General features: G+C 38.8%; 1 protein-coding gene across 6 annotated transcripts in view; it reads left to right on the forward strand.

The window, feature by feature from the left end:
* DMXL1 (Dmx like 1) overlaps nt 1-20,567 on the forward strand; it is a 146,205-nt gene that overhangs the window by 50,838 nt on the left and 74,800 nt on the right. For 4 of the 6 annotated variants that reach the window (XR_012159032.1, XM_073344776.1, XM_073344772.1 and 1 more), the window contains exons 10-18: nt 1,432-1,644; nt 4,910-5,163; nt 5,272-5,956; nt 6,633-6,754; nt 8,144-8,233; nt 8,550-8,652; nt 10,879-10,995; nt 16,625-16,852; nt 18,032-19,732. Coding sequence is in view for 5 of the 6 variants with exons in the window: in XM_073344776.1 (XP_073200877.1) it covers nt 1,432-1,644; nt 4,910-5,163; nt 5,272-5,956; nt 6,633-6,754; nt 8,144-8,233; nt 8,550-8,652; nt 10,879-10,995; nt 16,625-16,852; nt 18,032-19,732 (3,513 nt within the window). In the remaining variant the exon portion in view is untranslated. Of the gene's footprint in view, nt 1-1,431; nt 1,645-4,909; nt 5,164-5,271; nt 5,957-6,632; nt 6,755-8,143; nt 8,234-8,549; nt 8,653-10,878; nt 10,996-16,624; nt 16,853-18,031; nt 19,733-20,567 lie in introns of those variants that run through there. The other 2 variants (XM_073344773.1, XM_073344777.1) reach the window with 2 other exon arrangements.

A 20,567-nucleotide genomic window follows, 5' to 3' on the forward strand; every position in this document is an offset into this window, starting at 1 on the left:
AGGAGTCCCCAACCCCCTCCCCTGTTCTGTTTCTTTATCCAGTAGACATGCTGGCTTTCTTGCTGTGCGGACAGAGACTTGCCCCACCCAGGTTTTGTACCTTTCTGCACATTCTGGGTGGGGGGAGGGTGTGAGCTGTTGCTGCAAGCTGACCACCGAGCTTTTACAGCATTTTCGGACCACCTTCCTCTCCACAACCCCCAACCACAAAGCAGAGCTGCCCTTCTTTGGGTAAGCCCAGACAAATTCTGCCCCCCTTTAGTTGTGGTGCAGTCATTAGTAAAGTCCTAGTGTGAACTGTTAGAACTCTCAAGAACCAGCATTACAGCTGATTCAGAATAAAAGCTAGAGTGAAAGCAGAGACAATACTCCATTCAACAGACTTTAATAATACATTTTAGCCTGGGAAGCTGGGGGAAGAAGAGGGTTCCTTTCAAAAAATATTGTAAAAATATTGAAAGTTCAGTAAATGTATACGAATGTTAAAAGTCAGCCTGCAAATCATGTTCTTGTTCATGTTCAGTTTAGTATGTTCCTTTCTTAAACTAATTTTAATTCTACCTTGTAACGCATCTTAATGCCAGATTCATGATCTTGAGAGCTGGCCCTCTGTGGTTAACTAACAAGGGAACCTTATTCTGGAAGAATTGAAATTTCTTGTCTGCGTCTACATTTCTCTTTTCGTGATTTTATTCCCTGTGCACTCTCCTCCTTTCCCCTCATTCTTCCTATATTTCTTTGTTTTCTATTTCCTTGTTGTGACCCTGGCATAACTACCTGCTTGAGCAGTTTAAAGGCAGTACCAATTTCCATGGAGAAAAGAGCATATTTGCACTCAAAAGTTCTTTGTCTGACAGGATGTTTAATTTGTAGCTGCCTCAGCACATTGCACTGCTGTATTAAATGGGAATATGGGAGAACTTGTGGGGGAGGAGAAGGGGGATTTACAGATAAGAAGAGCCTGCTGCTGCCAGGTGGGCCATGTGAGAATTCTCAGCAGTGTCACAAGTGGCTGCACTCTTGCATCCTATTTTTCAGATCGTACAAAATTATAAAATATCCATCTGAAACTTGTTTGTGTCATTTACTTTGTGTCCGTTGCATGTATAATAGTGGTTCCCTAGCAGATAGTGTAAAGTATTGGGGATTGGTAAATATCTGTGAAATCCCTGCTCTACAAAACACAATATACAGTGGGCTAAAATCACCTGAGATCTGTGGTGGCTTCTGCTGGTGTAAACCATGACATATAGGGCCTTTTGAGAGCAGAAGATCTGCCCAGGGGAAATGGTGGTAGAATCCCTCAGGGTGAAGCAGGGTTAGGCTTGCACGTGTTTGTATAACTTTTGCCTTTTTCACTGGTACGAGGAAAAACACATTACCACTACCTCTTCCTCTTTTGGAAATCACATTAACTTCTTGGCATTGCAGACATTCCTCTACTCCCTTCTATCACCTCTCTGAGTCTCAGTGAGAATGAAGAGAAAAGTGGGCCTTTTGTAGTGCACTGGCTGAACAATAAAGAACTGCATTTTACCCTGTCCATGGAAGTATTTTTGCAGCAGCTTAAAAAGAGCTTTGAGCAGCATTCTTCAGAGACCAGCACTGAAGAGCCAAATCAGTTGGATGGCAAATCAGATGAAGGTAAAATGCATATCATAGATATGTTTGTTCTTTATAATGTGCTGTAATTTTGTTAAGTAAACCAAATGTTTAAATTAGTTAATACTACTTCCTGAGTTTTTGAGTACCTGAAGTTAAATCAGCTACGTCCTCTTAATCTTTGCACTGCTAATCTGGATGCTTTTCTGTAGGGATACAGTATTGTAATAAGTAGGCATCAGAATATAGGACTTGTGAGTTCATAGATTTATTTGGTGCAATTAAATACGGTTGTGAACCGCTTATTTTCATATTTACATTGAATCTCTAATGTTACAATGTAATTAGAGCTAATGTCCATTATCTGACACACATTATGACCTCTTCACTTGTTTTACACCAGTGGTTTTCAACCTTTTTTCATCTGTGGGCCCCCAAAAATTTGAAACGGCAGTGTGGACCCCTTTGGAAATCTTAGACATAGTCTGCGGACCCCAGGTTGAAAACCACTGTTCTGTGGTGGTAACAACATTTCACAGACCCCTTAAACATATTCTGCAGACCCCAGCTTGAAAACCACTGTTCTACATACATGTTCAACAGGTTCCATTTCAAGAAAAATTAAGGACAGTAAAGTAACTTAATGTTACTGTGTATTTGTATGTTGCAAGGTTGTTTGATATAAAAAATAGTAAGTAGAATACAAATAATTATACTGTTGATACCCTCACAACTCATATGTTAATTGTGGGACACATTCTTGAGGTAAAATTGTAAATATGTCCCACAAGCTACAAAGCACTTGAGTTTCAACTAACCTGCATGATAGTATCATTATGGCCTGAATCCCTGTGTAGGACTGACTGACAGCTGGGAGGAATTATTTTAAGTCCTCTGTTCAAGTTCCTCAGTCGCCTGAAAAAAGAAAAGGAGTACTTGTGGCACCTTAGAGACTAACCAATTTATTAGAGCATAAGCTTTCGTGAGCTACAGCTCACTTCCTCAGATGCATATCGTGGAAACTGCAGCAGGCTTTATATATACACAGAGAATATGAAACAATACCTCCTCCCACCCCACTGTCCTGCTGGTAATAGCTTATCTAAAGTGATCATCAGGTGGGCCATTTCCAGCACAAATCCAGGTTTTCTCACCCTCCACCCCCCCACACAAATTCACTCTCCTGCTGGTGATAGCCCATCCAAAGTGACAACTCTTTATACAATGTGCATGACAATCAAGTTGGGCTATTTCCTGCACAAATCCAGGTTTTCTCACATCCCCCCCACCCCCATACACACACAAACTCACTCTCCTGCTGGTAATAGCTCATCCAAACTGACCACTCTTCAAGTTTAAATCCAAGTTAAACCAGAACATCTGGGGGGGGGGGGGGTAGGAAAAAACAAGAGGAAACAGGCTACCTTGCATAATGACTTAGCCACTCCCAGTCTCTATTTAAGCCTAAATTAATAGTATCCAATTTGCAAATGAATTCCAATTCAGCAGTTTCTCGCTGGAGTCTGGATTTGAAGTTTTTTTGTTTTAAGATAGCGACCTTCATGTCTGTGATTGCGTGACCAGAGAGATTGAAGTGTTCTCCGACTGGTTTATGAATGTTATAATTCTTGACATCTGATTTGTGTCCATTTATTCTTTTACGTAGAGACTGTCCAGTTTGACCAATGTATATGGCAGAGGGGCATTGCTGGCACATAATGGCATATATCACATTGGTGGATGTGCAGGTGAACGAGCCTCAGATAGTGTGGCTGATGTTATTAGGCCCTGTGATGGTGTCCCCTGAATAGATATGTGGGCACAATTGGCAACGGGCTTTGTTGCAAGGATAAGTTCCTGGGTTAGTGGTTCTGTTGTGTGGTATGTGGTTGTTGGTGAGTATTTGCTTCAGGTTGTGGGGCTGTCTGTAGGCAAGGACTGGCCTGTCTCCCAAGATTTGTGAGAGTGTTGGGTCATCCTTTAGGATAGGTTGTAGATCCTTAATAATGCGTTGGAGGGGTTTTAGTTGGGGGCTGAAGGTGACGGCTAGTGGCGTTCTGTTATTTTCTTTGTTAGGCCTGTCCTGTAGTAGGTAACTTCTGGGAACTCTTCTGGCTCTATCAATCTGTTTCTTTACTTCTGCAGGTGGGTATTGTAGTTGTAAGAAAGCTTGACAGAGATCTTGTAGGTGTTTGTCTCTGTCTGAGGGGTTGGAGCAAATGCGGTTGTATCGCAGAGCTTGGCTGTAGACGATGGATCGTGTGGTGTGGTCAGGGTGAAAGCTGGAGGCATGCAGGTAGGAATAGCGGTCAGTAGGTTTCCGGTATAGGGTGGTGTTTATGTGACCATTGTTTATTAGCACTGTAGTGTCCAGGAAGTGGATCTCTTGTGTGGACTGGACCAGGCTGAGGTTGGTGGTGGGATGGAAATTGTTGAAATCATGGTGGAATTCCTCAAGGGCTTCTTTTCCATGGGTCCAGATGATGAAGATGTCATCAATATAGCGCAAGTAGAGTAGGGGCTTTAGGGGACGAGAGCTGAGGAAGCGTTGTTCTAAATCAGCCATAAAAATGTTGGCATACTGTGGGGCCATGTGGGTACCCATAGCAGTGCCGCTGATCCTGAATTATTCCTGGAAGTAACACTATTTTATGTAATTGTCTATTTAAGAATAATGTGATTTTTCCAAGATATGAAATATTTTTTCCTTTCCAAAACTGACTGAAGTTAATTTACACATTTGAAATGAAAAGAAAAATTGCATATGATTTTGAGCTTTAATAATTATATTTAAAACCAATAAAGCAACTAGCATTAAAACTTATGTAAATTCAAATTGACAGGTTTTGTTCTGAATGTGCTACACAAGGGAACTGCAAGTAAATTGTAAAAAGTCTATTTCTGTTAAGTTTTAATAATTTGAAACTGTTAAGTGCTTAGCTATCATGCTTACCAATGTAATATAAATAACTAAACTTCATAAAGAGACTTTAAGACTAATGTATTTAGATGAGAAATACATATTATAGTAGGAAGATGTTGTAAAATAGCTTGACGTACATAATATAACTTCCTACACTTTTCTCAGTCAAATATAGGAATATATTAAATTATGTAGCATTAACTTGGTTTAGAGATTAAATCATTACCCTTTCAATTTGCTTAAATCCATGTTTGTATGAATGGTTTACAAGAGACTTAAAAGGAAGTTTTGAATAACCAAGCAATGTTGCCTATAAGATTTTAATTTCCAAATGTAGCTTTCATTCATGGGTTTCTTTACTTTATATGTGTGTCCTTCTGCCAGAAGCTGATGATAGTGGAGAAGATCAAAAAGGAAATCAAGAGAAGAAAGAGCTGGGTAGTGAGAAAACTGTTCCAAAATCTGGCTTTGTTTCTGTATCTTCTGCTGCTATTGATCATGAGATTGAAATACTGTTGTCTGAGTGGAGCAAAAATGCGGACATGCTATTCAGTATTCATCCCATGGATGGTTCATTGCTGGTATGGCATGTGGACTGGTTAGATGAATATCAGCCTGGTATGTTTCGCCAGGTGCAGGTATTATGGCTTTTTTGGATTCAAATATATATTTATTATTCAATGAGGAGTACATTAATATCCTCCTTATTTGTTCTAATACATATTATTTTTCCCCTTTAATTCTAGGTATCTTTTGTTTCAAGAATTCCAGTAGCATTTCCAACAGGTGATGCAAATTCTCTTTGCAGAAGTATAGTGATGTATGCCTGCACCAAGAATGTTGACCTCGCTATTCAGCAAGGCAAACAGAAGCCCCTTGGCCTTACACGTTCCTCATCTATGCTTATCTCTTCTGCCCACAGTAAATCAACTAACAGTTTAAAATTAAGTATCTTCACCCCCAATGTTATGATGATTTCAAAACATGCAGATGGGTCTTTAAACCAATGGCTAGTTAGTTTTTCAGAGGAATCTGCTTTTTCTACTGTGCTCAGTATTTCACATAAATCTCGATATTGTGGTCACCGTTTTCATCTTAATGACTTGGCTTGTCATTCAGTGTTACCCTTGCTGCTGACAACTTCTCATCATAATGCTTTAAGATCACCGGATGTTGACAGCACAAAACAGACAAATGATACTTCAAATTCTGGACAGTCGCCTTTAAGATCTCAGAATAGAGGCACTAGAAGTGTAACATCCCAGGATCCCAATGCAGTTTATAGTGAGCTTATTCTTTGGCGAGTTGATCCAGTTGGTCCATTATCCTTTTCTGGAGGAGTTTCTGAACTTGCACGAATTAATTCTCTCCATATTTCAGCTTTTTCTAATGTGGCATGGCTGCCTACACTTATACCCAGTTACTGTCTCGGTAAGTTTTCTGAGTTAATTAGAATATTTAAAATCTTCAGTTGTTAAAACAACTAGAATAGGAAAAAAATGATGCTAGTGGTATGGAGAATCTAAATATGTTGAATGATGGAACTTTTAAATTATCTCTGGTTGGTTTCTAAAGTGTGGATTTTCTGAAAGATAACCCAGACTAAAATTTCAGAAAAAATTCCCTTTAATTTTGGTAAGCTTATAAAAAGCCACTGGATATTTTCTGCCCTCTTATTTATATGGCACTAGAGATGTTTTACAAGCTAAAGAGAAGGTCACTGCCCTTTGTTTTAAAACCTTAGATCTAAACGTTTGTTTTTTTTTAAAATGCATAAATGTTAATGTTAGTGGGTAGGGGTTGAAAAATATTAATACAGACAAGGAGAGTACTACTCTCGAGGGTAGTGTCTCCTTCAATGAGCAGATTGGAGTTTAGTTCCTTTTGGTAAAGTTCAGTATTAAATCTTCTTCATATTTCTTGCGTATGAACACGTTTATTAATAAATATCTAAATACAAATTAGATCAATGAGAAACAAGTTCTGCTTTCTTCTGTTTTAACTCTTTAATAATAAATTCTTGTGATTTGCTTCTTGCCAAAAATAGGGAAGGAGCTAGTATGTATTCAGTGAAATATTGAACTGATTGTTCATAAATACTTTTCAGGTGCATACTGCAATTCTCCAAGTGCTTGCTTTGTGGCAAGTGATGGACAGTATCTGAGATTATATCAGGCTATAATAGATGCTAAAAAGCTTTTGTGTGAGCTATCCAATCCTGAAATTTCTGTAAGTATAAACTTAACTTTTCTTAAACATATAAATTACATCATCATTATAACTCATAAATTGGTTTGTCAGACTTGGTAATTGAAGAACACTAAGAACTTTGCAAAACTCTGTTATAAAGTCAATCTGCAGATATAATAGAATCTTACAGCATTGCAGCCATACTCCATTGTGATGTCGGATCTCCAAAGCTCAGCATTGTTGAGCCAAGTCACTACTACTTGCCTGGAAAATCTCCAAGAAACACCTAATGCTGTAAGAAGTAGTTTTGATGATTCAATAAGTGGAACTTCCCTGTGAGTCAGTACTGAACTGCTTTCAGAGTAACAGCCGTGTTAGTCTGTATTCGCAAAAAGAAAAGGAGTATTTGGGGCACCTTAGAGACTAACCAATTTATTTGAGCATGAGCTTTCGTGAGCTACAGCTCACTTCATCGGATGCATACCGTGGAAACTGCAGAAGACATTATATACACACAGAGACCATGGAACAATACCTCCTCCCACCCCACTGTCCTGCTGGTAATCACTTATCTAAAGTGATCATCAAGTTGGGCCATTTCCAGCACAAATCCAGGTTTTCTCACCCTCCACCCCCCCACACACAAACTCACTCTCCTGCTGGTAATAGCCCATCTGTGGGGTGGGAGGAGGTATTGTTTCATGGTCTCTGTGTGTATATAATGTCTTCTGCAGTTTCCACGGTATGCATCCGATGAAGTGAGCTGTAGTTCACGAAAGCTCATGCTCAAATAAATTGGTTAGTCTCTAAGGTGCCACAAGTACTCCTTTTCTTTTTGCAAGTACTGAACTGCTGTGTCAGCCTAGTGCAAGGAGGTATCTTTCATGAGAAGCCTTTAAAGATTCTGTGGCACTTCAGCGTTAACATTCTTCCTATTGTGTCCTCACAGAAGTGCTTTACTTAAATTCCCATAACATTGTAAATTAGATATAATCATGTGTACTATTGCTACAGAATTAACAAAACAAAATGCCTAGCAGTGAAAGAGATTTCTGTAAAAGTTCAGAGTCTCTGGAGACTTCCATAGAATGTAAATAAATCTCTTTGGCTTTAATAAATCTCACTTTGTTAAACTGAACTTCTTTCAACCCTGACTTTGAGTAAGTGAACCACAAAAAATAAAAACACTATGCCAAAATTAAAATATCAAACATCAGGTATCAGAGTAGCAGCCGTGTTAGTCTGTATCCGCAAAAAGAAAAGGAGTATTTGGGGCACCTTAGAGACTAACAAATTTATTTGAGCATAAGCTTTCGTGAGCTACAGCTCACTTCATCAGATGCATGCAGTGGATATTTTAATCAACTTTTGGAGTTGAACTTTAAAAAAAAATCCTTCAATATTGCTTGTATTACTGTATTTTTACAGAAATATGTTGGTGAAGTTTTTAACATCATAAGTCAACAGTCTACTGCAAGGCCAGGATGCATTGTAGAGTTGGATGCTATTACAGAGCTTGTAAGTAAGATATTTTTTCTGCAAACATTTTATGGTGGAGAAGAACATTCATTTACTTAATTTAAAAAGGTATTAAAATTGAGCATTACATCTGTAACTTTCCATGTTCAGTGATGATGAAACCAATACTGTTTTGAGAGGTACAAACTACCCCCAACTACCTGACCTTTGCCCATATGCAGAGAGAATTATAGGTATCGCAGATACATTTTGTTCATTATTTTGGTTGGTCCTGTCAATTTTTTAATGATATTAGCTTAGACATAAGAGATTCCATGTCTCTCTTCATTTATTTACTGTTTGTCTTTTAATTTAGCATGGCAGAAAAACACAGTTACTTCATGTTTTTCAAGAAGACTTCATTTTGAATAACGATGAGGAGAAAATACCTGAAAAGAACAACTCTTTAGCAGACTTTGGTAAAGCAGCATTAACTGTTTAATTCAGTAACATGATGTGAAGAATGTATCAAAGGGGGGTATTGATTTGTTTGGAGATAATGACTTTCTGCACTTCACTTATATTGCACTTCAGAAAATATATATATATATCCAAGATCTGCTTGATTTTATTGGAATACAAGTTCAAATGTATGGAACAAAATGACAAATGGAACACAAACTACTTTCCTTTTCCTTGAGGAAATGGACTAAGGGTCTAAGGCAAGGAAGCATTTTACCAAGAGGTACCTGTTAGGGGGCTTATTCCTTCACCCACTTACTTCCCTGGTCCTTCTCGCATGAACAGAGAGCAACAGTACCTGAAGTCCAAAGGTGCAAACAATTTGATGTTTATTGGGGTGAACCTCCAGCAAGCATGATTCCAGTTTCCTTCCTTAGTATCCTCCTTCCCAGCTCTGAAACCACAGAGCCTTACACCTGTGTCCCTGTTCCCATTCCTGCTCTTAGCAAAACATGATTCCAATTTCCCCACCCCCATTCCCTGTTCCCATCTCCCCCACCTACACACCCACCCCCTCACCCTCCTGATTGACTGCAGACTATATAGTGAAACTTGAGTTCTGCTTAGCTATACCTTAACCAATCATTTTCCTGAAATTTAACTAACCAATCCTAACATGATTATGTAACCAACTATATCCCACCACCTTAATTAGTTTACATCCAGCAAAATTAATTATACAGCAGACAGGAACAATCACAGAACCAGACAGAGATTATACAGACAAACAATAGCAAAGTGGGAACTATAATGACAAAACAATACAGAAGTGAGGATTTCACATCCCAGCTATTGATAAGTGAGTTCTTGCCAGACAGGATGCTATCAAACTAAGTTTCCTTTTATATTTTCTAGGCACTTCTCTTTCTCTGGAGGTGACAGGCATTATCAGGACAAGATTGTATTCCTAACAGCCCAATAGCACCTTATTTCAATGTGACTAGTTTGGAATGTGAGGATGTGACTGTTCGCTTCCCAGCTTATGGCTGCCTAAGCACAGGGCCTCAAACTGTCACAGTAAGAGAAGGCCCTTACACCGGCAGACAGTGATTTTGATTCTTTCTTTTGTACCGCTATAACCAGCCAAGTGATAAGAATACACCTAAATTCTTAGCGTATAGGCCTTTACAGACAGGCCTGAATATCTATATCCTAACAGTACCCTTTGTATATGGTAGGAAATACTGTATAACGCCACTGGCTTTTAGTACAGAGAGAGGCACTTGTTGAAAACATTAGTCTTTTGTACAGTAGGCCCTCTTGCAGGATCTGGGAGATGCAGGATGTGTAGCTTCCCATACTATTTTGTGATATTATGAAAGGCAAATAGATAGCTGAGTCCCGTGTTTAATGTTAAGGTAGGGGAATGGTGCCAGAGGACACTAGGAAGTGGAGTGGCTGTAAGTCTTTCCAACTCTCCTTTCTGATGAGCAATCATTCTTACCACCAGCTAAGCCCTTCCTTTGGACACAGGGTTCTAAAAAAAAGTCTGACAGCTTCCCTTTTAAACTTGTAACTAAAATATATACATAAAATATATAAGGGAATTAAATACCGCTCCACTGCATGCCTACAGAACTACAAGACGAAAAGGGCTAAGGTGTAAGATATGGTATGTCTGCAGACTGCTAGCTTTAGTAACAGCATAAGTAAATTGTAAACTAGATGTAAATAATTTGTATAAAATTTAATCTACCATTCTTTTCTAGTGCCTCAGAAGTCAGTGACTGTTCCTACATTTAACACTTCTTTATCCATAATACTTGATTAAAAATTGAGCATACAGTTGTATAGTTCACAATGCTTTCAACCTGAAGAATGAAAATATATGCTGCTCATTAGTACTTTGTATACTACAGTATATAATAAAAGCTGTTGCATAGATTTAATATTTTAAACATAGTTGGTGGTGTTCTTCCCTTGAATGATTTGTTTGTATCAGTGATAGTACTTTCATTTAACCTTTCAAAAACAGGATCAGAGAGGGAGCAAAAAACCCACAACCAAATAAACAGAAGGAACATTTTCTGTATAAGATGCTGACTACTTGGAATCTTTATACTCTTTTAATTGTAAAGGCACTAGTGCTATAGTTATATAGTGGGGTAGGGGAAAAAGTTAGTTGCTAACTATTGCTATACTAGATGTTGAACTAAAAACTTTGTTACTTCAAATTTCAACAGAAAACCTGCAAAATGGATTCTCTGAAAAATTTTACTTAATAGTAATTGAATACTCTCAAAACCGCTCATTGTTACACATGTGGAACTTACACTTGAAGTCCGTTCCAGTCTCAGTAGGTAAGTCCTTTTGTTACAATGTGAAAATATTGTTAAACATCAGTTATTTGTAACTGTCTGATATTCCTCCTATTTTTAGAACTGTTTTTTCTGTTCGGATATTTAAGAAGCTACTGTCTAAAAAGCAATCAGCAATTGCTACTCTAAAGGCTACTTTTGGGTTTCCATCACAACTTATTCTTTCTCGCTCAAAGGTCTCACATTTTCTTTTTATACTTAGTCTTAGCCCAAACTGTGTTTATTTTTGTTAGTTGAGAAAAATCCATCCAGCTGTTTTAAGTTGTTAGTGGTGAGGATTCAGACTACTTTTGCTCCTTAGTTCAGAAATGGTAGAACAAAATTTATTCATGATTTCTACGTATTTAGTTCTAAATCATGAATGGCAGACTGCATTAACGCTGAGGGTTTAAAAATAAGTTTTAAGTGAATTAGAAAGAACTGCTGAGTTGTACAGTTGCCAATTTTCATGTGGTAAATAAGCACCCCGACTTTCACAGTAAGTCAGAAATCAAACTAATTCCATTTCAAAACAAGGCCAAAACAAGCCAATCCCTAAGAATCCCAACACTCTACGTGACTAGATTCCCCCCCCCCCGGCATATAGTCTGGGATTGTGGTGGGCCCGCTGTGCACCCCTGACTTTCTTTTCCCATCCCCTTGCCTCTGCTTGCTGGGAGCCAATCAAAATAAATAAATAAATAAAAGAAGCAACAAGCTACAAGCCAAAAACTAGCCAATAAGCAACCCACAAGCTAGTTAAGCCAAAAACAAGCCCAACTTCTGTTTTGTTTTGTTTGTTTTTTTTCCCCTCTGCGGATTTGGCATGTCTGGCTGGGTGTCTGTTCACACTTAAAAATTATCAAAGCCTAAAAGCAGGTTTTCTGCCTCCTGTGACCGCTGTTATTAAACTAGGATAACTGTGAATAGAAAAGGAGTACTTGTGGCACTTTAGAGACTAACCAATTTATTTGAGCATAAGCTTTCGTGAGCTACAGCTCACTTCATCGGATGCATACTGTGGAAAGTATAGAAGATCTTTTTATACACACAAAGCATGAAAAAATGGGTGTTTACCACTACAAAAGGTTTTCTCTCCTCCCCACCCCACTCTCCTGCTGGTATTAGCTTATCTCAAGTGATCACTCTTCTTACAATGTGTATGATAATCAAGTTGGGCCATTTCCAGCACAAATCCAGGTTATCATACACATTGTAAGGAGAGTGATCACTTGAGATAAGCTATTACCAGCAGGAAAGTGGGGTGGGGGGGGAGAGAACCTTTTGTAGTGATAAACACCCATTTTTTCATGCTTTGTGTGTATAAAAAGATCTTCTGTACTTTCCACAGTATGCATCCGATGAAGTGAGCTGTAGCTCACGAAAGCTTATGCTCAAATAAATTGGTTAGTCTCTAAGGTGCCACAAGTACTCCTTTTCTTTTTGCGAATACAGACTAACACGGCTGCTACTCTGAAACTTGTCATAACTGTGAATGTTCCTGTCCACACAGTCAGACTTGGGCAATAACAAAGGTGGTGGTGCGGCAGAGGCAAAATTTCTTCAACCTGTGTTCTGACAATGTAGTTTTGATACTGTCACAGCCTGTGTATGTAGGGGAGGGAAACCAATCTTCAAACTTACAACAGCCCTGCCTGGTAAAGGGGTAACACTCCCTTCCAGCAAGGTTGGTAAGTGTATCGTTTCTAATCCTCCTTTACTTTCTAAACCCATACCTTGTCTGGTCCCTCCTTCCTGCTTTTCCAGGTAAATCCTGTCCTAGTTTCTACTTTCTGTTGACTCATGCACTTGTTCTATTTCCTTTTTAAAAAAAAAAAAAAAAAGGAATATCAGTCATGCAGTTTTAAAGTTACAAATGTAAACGTGCATAAACTAAAATGTTTGTAGTAAACTAGTGCCATTTTGCATATATATTACATGTTACGATATGCATTTAACAAATGTACACATCCTCTTTGACAGATTTAATTTCTTTTGGATCAGTATAGTTTAATTGCTTTATATTATACAGGGTTTGAAGCTTGCAGTTCCAAACACTTCAGAAATTTGAGAGGGACTTGACATGTGGGACTTGTTGCTTGTCCAGTAAGGGTTGATCCATCCCTACTCTGAAAATCCATTTTGTTAAGTTAATTTGTTGCGTTAAGTTCTGCTTTTAGGGATCGTTAAGATTTTTACTCACAGGACACGTTACATTTGATTAAAAAATTCTGTCATAGAGTTTAGGTCCAGAAAGGACCACCAGCTCTAGTATGATCTCCTGTATATCATGGGCCACCAAAATCACGTGGTACTTCACACTAAACCGAACAACTGAAATTTAGATCAAACTATTACAGCCGACAGGAGACTAGACTGTTATGTTCCAAAGGCAGAGAATAGGAGGGACTGAAGTGCTTTAAGCCTCTGCAATGGGAGGGAAATGATTAGAAACTTCCTTCTGATTTCCAGCCTGAATTTCTTCATTGCCAGTTTGATACACATTTGTTCTTGTGACAACATTGTCCTTGAGGTTGACTGTACTGTACCTTTAAGTGGGGGAGGAGGGGAGACGCATGTTGTCCAACTTGCCAGAGGAAAGGAAATAGTGCTTTGGGGTGGGGGGGGGGGGGAGCGGGGGAGAGAGGCTCAGAGGCTGCAGCAAAAGGGTAGTGGGTCAGCATGTGACACTGACTCATCCCCAGGAACCAGAATGGCTGTGGAGTTGAAAAGGAGCAAGCCGGGTGGGAGAAGCCCCTTTTTCCCATGCCAGGCAGAGCAGCACCCTCCGTCCTCGTGGAGGTGGCAAACTACCAGGTTTAATCAGGACCTGCTGTGGGCATCATGTTAGTCACCCCTTTCTAAGGGGGCTGGGAAGGAATTTTTCCTCACCACCAGATTGGCTAAGGTGGAGTGGAGTGGGGGGTTATTTGCCTTCCCCACAGCAGGTTCAGGGTGGGCTTTGTTATTGTGAGTAGAGAAGGCTATGATGTTGCAACTCATTATGTAAGTGTGGGGCAGATGTCCAGTGCAAGTACTCTGTAGGGGAGGTATACAGTGACCAGATAAATGGTTTGGTAAAGGGCTTAAAAAGGCGGTGTTTGTTAAAGAAGTGGAATGAGGGGCTTTGGGTTCCTGTGAGTGGTACAGCAGGAAGCCAGCCGCCCTTTCTTATTGCCTGCGTTAATCCTTGTTCGGGGGTGGAGGGAATGGTAAGGTCCCAGCAATGGGTTGGCTGGAAGACCTGGATTAAAAAAAGAGGGGGGTGGCAAAAGTCCCCCTGAGTAGATATTGAACATGGAGTTACCTGCACTGTATATTTTAATTTGACGGGTAGTCCCAAACATCTAATAATAATAAAAATTGCAGCCTGGTTAAAACCATATCATGTGTGTCCTGTCCTCCTTTCAGTATAGCAGGACAATAAATAGCTTTCTTTTTCCCCTCCCACAAGATGCTTTTAGAGAATAGTCATATTTATCCTTGCTGGGCTAAACTAGCCACACTCTTCTAGTTTCCTCTCAGTTCCCCTGATCATCCTCAATAACTTCTCTGCTTTTGTTCCAGTTTGAATTTATCTTCCTTGAACATGGGTGACCAGAATTTAACAGGTTTCAGAGTAACAGCCGTGTTAGTCTGTATTCGCAAAAAGAAAAGGAGTACTTGTGGCACCTTAGAGACTAACCAATTTATTTGAGCATAAGCTTTTGTGAGCTACAGCTCACAGTATGCATCCGATGAAGTGAGCTGTAGCTCACGAAAGCTTATGCTCAAATAAATTGGTTAGTCTCTAAGGTGCCACAAGTACTCTTTTTTTTTTTTTTTTTTTTTTTGCAGAATTTAACACCGTATTCCAAATGCGGTCTTACCCTATTACCTCTTTCAGATGCATTAGTACTTCTTTTCCCTACTGGAAATGCCTTGCCTGGTACAGGCTAGGAGCACATTTGCCTTTTTCATGTCTGCATTATGTTGGTGACTCATAATCATCCTGTGATCTACCAGTGCACCCAGATCTCTCTCCTCAGTTGCTTCCAACTGATAAGCCCCCAGATTGCAGCAGAAATTCTTACTCTTAGACCCTAAGTGCAGGGGCTTGCAGGGACTTTGTACTGTTGAATTTTGACCCATTTCCATCACTCCAGTCTTCAGGGTCATCCAAATCTCCCTGTACAATATTCTCATCTTCCTCTGTATTGATGATGCCTCCCAACTTTGTATCATGAGCATATTTAATTAGCACTCCTGCTTTTTTGTGGTAAGGTCATTAATAAAAGTATTGAATAAGATTGGTCCCAAGACTGATCTTTGAGGAACTGCACTAGTAACCTCCCTCCAGCCTGATAGTTCACTTTCAGAACAATCCATGGCCTTTTCCCCTTTATCTAGTTCCTTGTCCACCTTACAAATCTTATACTAATCTCCATTTTTTCTAATTTAACTAATAATTTCCCTCATCTAAAATTTAAAGTCAGTTATTTTCTCAAAGAAGGAAATCAGGTTAGTCTGGCATGATCTACTTTTGGTAAACCCATATTGCATTACATCCCCTGTACCTCCATGAATTTAATTATTCTTTCCTTCACAATTTGTTCTAAAGCCCTGCATAATACAGATCTGTGAGCCTGATCTCAGTATCACTTTTTTCTCTTTCTTAAATATAGGTAAGACGTTAGCTATTGTCCAGTCATGTTACTGTTTCTGAATGCAAGGATTTTTTATAAATCTGTCTGTTGGACTAGCAATCTCATGTGCCAGTTCTTTCAATATTCTCGGGTGGAAATTATCTAGTCCTCACAGTTTGAGTGCATTAAACTTATGGTTTTTCTTGCACCTCTGATGTGGCAATTTCCATTTCTGTACACTCTCATTTCCATCAGTCATTCTGCCTTTATGCGCATGTTCAATATTATCATTTTTGAAAGATGAGGCAAAGTATTCATTCGGTTTTGGGTCCATACCTAGATTATGTTAAATATCCGTTCTGTTCACACTGCATAGCAGCCGAATCTCATCCTTGCTTATTCTTTTTATTTATATAACTACCAAAACCTTTTCCTCTTATTTTTTTAATTTTCTTGGCAAGAGTTTGTTCAGATTGACTTTTAGCAAGTCTCTCTTTATTCCTGTATTTTTTTATCCTCCAAGATGTAGCTTTCTTTGCAAATCAGTTCCTTTTTCCTTTCCATATATGTTCTCTGCTTACCCCTAATAATCTCTCTGAAGTGGTTATTCATCCAGCCACGTCTTCCTACAATCCCCCCCCCCCTTACTTGAGATGCAAATTGCAGACAGTTTTTGTATGGTTGATTTGAAGAAATTCCAAGCCTGCTCCACATTTAAGTCCTTGAGCTGTTCAGTCCAGTTGACTTCTTCAACTAATTTCCTTTTGAAATAAAAAACAAGAGTTGGTGACCTGTTTTTTGGTTACCTGCCATTACATTTAAACTGAATCACGATCACTCCATTGAAGGTTATGTTCTACAACCAGCTCTTTTATGATGTCCTCACTTCTTACCAAAACCAAGTTTAAAATTGTATCCCCTCTTCTTTCAGTGACAGCTGTGTGTTTCATAAAACGATTGCCATATGTTATGGTAACTTTCACTTAACAATACAAACTTTTTTTTAGATGAAAAAATAGACTCAAATGTAGCTGAAGCAGTGTCACATCATGAAGAGCTATATTCTTCCTCTCCGGATCCAGAGAAGATCCAGTCTCCCTTCACGCAGAAATATCGGGCCTGTAGAGCAAACCTTCAAAGTACTAGTCGTCTGACTCTCTCTTCGGAAATGGTTTATAGTCAAGAGTTGAATTTACCGGAAGGAGTGGAAATAATAAGTGTTAAACCATCAGCAGGTCTGTAATTTTAAAAGTAGGAAAGAACTAGTACAAATCTTGTTATACTGTATTCCATGAGTTTCCAGGGTTATTAGACTTTAAAACAACAACAAATTAACAAATACCTTGTGAACTCAGAACGTGGAACTCAGATTTGAAAGGAACTAAAATACATCGTTCTATAAAGTTTTGGTTTTTACTCCTGGGGCCCAAATGCTGCAACAGAGCTCCTGCCGAAGCTAGTCAGTGAAAAATGTTGTTCTAGACCAAGGATTTCTGTAAGTAAAAGGCTATATGCAGTCCTGAGTAGTGAAATGTGTTTTGTCTGGAAAATTGACTTTATTTTTTAATATAATGTATGTTGATAAACTTCTCCTATGAAGACTACTTAAGATATTTGGACCCTTTATTGGGAGTATGTGTTTTGAGCTAGCTAGCATATAGTACTTGGATTGCAGTGTGAAGTGCGCACACTTCATAATTGTGTGACTTCACATACATGGATTATAAAAATACATCAGCATGAAAGCTCCAGCTATGTTCAGAGATCCAGCAGCCGCAGCATGTCTGAGCTTCTCTGGTGGCCACTGGGGAAGAGGGGTATGGATCCATGTGTATACATGGACAGAGAAATCCATGTTTAATTAAAGGGCTATAAATCCATGTCATGGCTTGTCACTAGTACACAATTTATTTTGGACCCTATAATTCAAATGATCTATATTTTTGGTGTCATCAGGTTCCAACACTGATTATCCGTGTTGTCGATACTAAAATTCGCTTTTATTGCTTAAAATATCTGAAGTCACAAGTTACTGTTTATATAATGCTTCTGTTCATATTGGGGATTGAGTTTTTAAAATTTCAGAGATGTGAAATAATTTTAAACATTTAACTGGGCTTGTTTCCATAGATTCTTCCCCCCACCCGCCCCAAAGTGTCGCTGTAGAACTGTGTTCAACTTGTTCCTTTCACCTCTTCTCTCTGAATCCTTGTAATCATTATTCTGTGTCAGTAAAATAATAGGTACTAGATACTTTGTAAGATGAACCAAAACCAAATTGTATTAGCTTTAACAAAATTGAGTGAATTTAGTTTGACACTTGTATTAAAAAAAAACAAAAAACTTATGTATGATTACTTGTTGTTTGACCCTGATGTGAAACTTTTTTTTTTTTTGTCCTGTTTCAATTTTAGGACACCTGAGTTCCTCTTCCATATATCCAGTTTGTCATGCCCCGTATCTACTGGCAACTTCTTGCTCAGATGGAAAAGTTAGGTTCTGGAGATGCAGAGTGACTCCTGAGTCAGTGGTTTCTTCTACGCCAGAATATACTGTAAATAGTAATGTTACATATATATGGGAAGAATGGCCATTACTTGTTGAGGATGGACTTCTTAGCAGTAGTGCTGTGAATGTTCCAGGCAGGCCAATAGAAGTTAGTTGTGCACATACAAATAGATTAGCTGTAGCATACAAGCAGATGACATCTAAAAATAGTCGCTATTCTCAAGATTTCATGATGCATGTTAGTATTTTTGAATGTGAATCTACAGGAGGATCATGTTGGATTCTGGAACAGACTCTTCATTTAGATGAAATAAGCACAATGTTGGACTCTGCCATTAGTATTGACAGTAATTTAATGGCATACAATAAACAAGAAGTTTATTTATCTAACAATGAGAGTATTTTGCCCAGCACAAAGCATTTGGTTCACTTAGACTGGATGTCTAGGGAAGATGGATCACATATCCTAACAGTAGGAATTGGATCAAAGCTTTATATGTTTGGCCAACTGGCTGGGAAAATGCATGACCAAAGCAGTAAGGAGATGTCTGCATTACCACTGTGGGAAAATGCAAAAGTTACATCCCTTTGTAGGTTTGTACTGCTACGCTGCGTGGACTTAGTTTCTTCAGTAGAAGGATCACTTCCTTTGCCAGTTTCCTTATCTTGGGTACGTGATGGCATCCTTGTAGTTGGGATGGATTGTGAAATGCATGTTTATTCTCAGTGGCAGCCCCCTTCAAAACAAGAGTCCGTTACGACCGATTCTTACAGTGGAAGCACGCCATCTATCACTAGCTTGATGAAACAAAGCCAGTCGGCTGGTTCTGGCTTGCATCCACCAAAGCGAACCTTAACCAGATCCATGACAAGTCTTGCACAGAAACTTAGTGGAAAAAGAACTGCGTTTGATCTGTCTGTGGAAATGGAAGATTCTGGTCTTTTTGAAGCAGCTCATGCATTATGTCCAACTTTACCTCAGTACCACCCTTTCCAGCTTCTAGAGCTTATGGACCTTGGTAAAGTACGTAGAGCAAAAGCCATCCTGTCTCATTTGGTTAAATGTATTGCTGGGGAAGTTGTTACTATAAATGAATCTGAACCTAATCACGATCGGCGACTTAGATCTCTTACAATTAGTGCTAGTGGAAGCACTGCAAGAGACCCCAAGACATTCAACAAAACTGAGAATACAGACTATACAGAAATAGACTCTGTTCCACCACTTCCTTTGTATGCGTTGCTTGCTGCAGATGATGACTGCTCACATTTTTGTTTAGAGAAATCCAACAATCAAAATAACTTAAATAAACAAAATGGTTTACCAGATGAAAATTATGAAGATCTTTTTCAAAGCTCCAGCCTAAATACAGATGATCTTACTGTGTTTGAAGCAGATGAAGATAATACAAAGCCGAAGGTTATTGACCTTTCTCAGTACAGCCCAACTTACTTTGGACCAGAGCATGCCCAAGTTCTTTCTCGTCACTTGCTGCATTCTAGCTTACCAGGTCTCACCAGGATGGAGCAAATGTCACTGATGGCTTTGGCAGATACAATTGCCACTACCAGTACTGATATTGGAGAAAGCAGGGACAGAAACCAGGGTAAGCTATATATTTTAAGTAATAGGCAATACCCTTGTAATTCACAAGCCTTTTTGTAAGGATTTTTATTGTCTTTCATATTTCTTTCCAGATAAGTGTATTAAATATTGAGTTGTACTAGTATGATGTACTATCGAACAAGATTTTACCATCTGCTGTTTAGGTAAACAGTCCTTTTTTAAAAAAAACATTGCAAAGTTCTTAACTTAATTTCTGTAATAAAAAGTGTTATGAAGTTTGGAAGTATTTTCATTTATTTGTCATTGTTGACTGATATTATCATGAATCATGTGTGCTCACTGTGAGGGGCCCAAGGCTCAGACTTGCTTTGCCCTTGGTCAGAAATAGTCCAAACATGACCTTCCAGGCATGCTGGGAGAAGGGGGAACAATTAATAGGCTTTTTGGGAAGGTTTGAGGGTATGTTCCTGGGGCATTAAGGTTCTTTTGCAGCTTTGATGTAATGACTAGCTGAATTAATTCATTATTTGTATTGGTGTTTTTTGTGGGTTAGGTGGGGGTGATTTGGGGGTTGGTTCACTGTTGAGTGGCTATAGTTAGATTATAAATCCAGTTATTAGGATCCAAAGAGATTTTTGTGTGTTTCTTTAGATTTAAAGAAAAGAAATCAATCAGAAGTGTTTCTTCCTGAGAAATTAACTCTCACCGTCATACGAATGCACTTTCCTTTATCAACCAAGCTTTTTCCCTCTATCCAACATAATAGTTGTATAATACTTTGATACAATAAGCAGCATATTGTTTTTAGTTACTGATTGGAAAAAATAGGGAAAGTATGATTTTTTTTTCTTAGAGTTCTAGATTACTCTGCAAAG

The sequence above is a fragment of the Lepidochelys kempii genome, chromosome 5 (genome assembly GCF_965140265.1).
Source record: "Lepidochelys kempii isolate rLepKem1 chromosome 5, rLepKem1.hap2, whole genome shotgun sequence".
Lineage (NCBI taxonomy): Eukaryota > Metazoa > Chordata > Testudines > Cheloniidae > Lepidochelys > Lepidochelys kempii.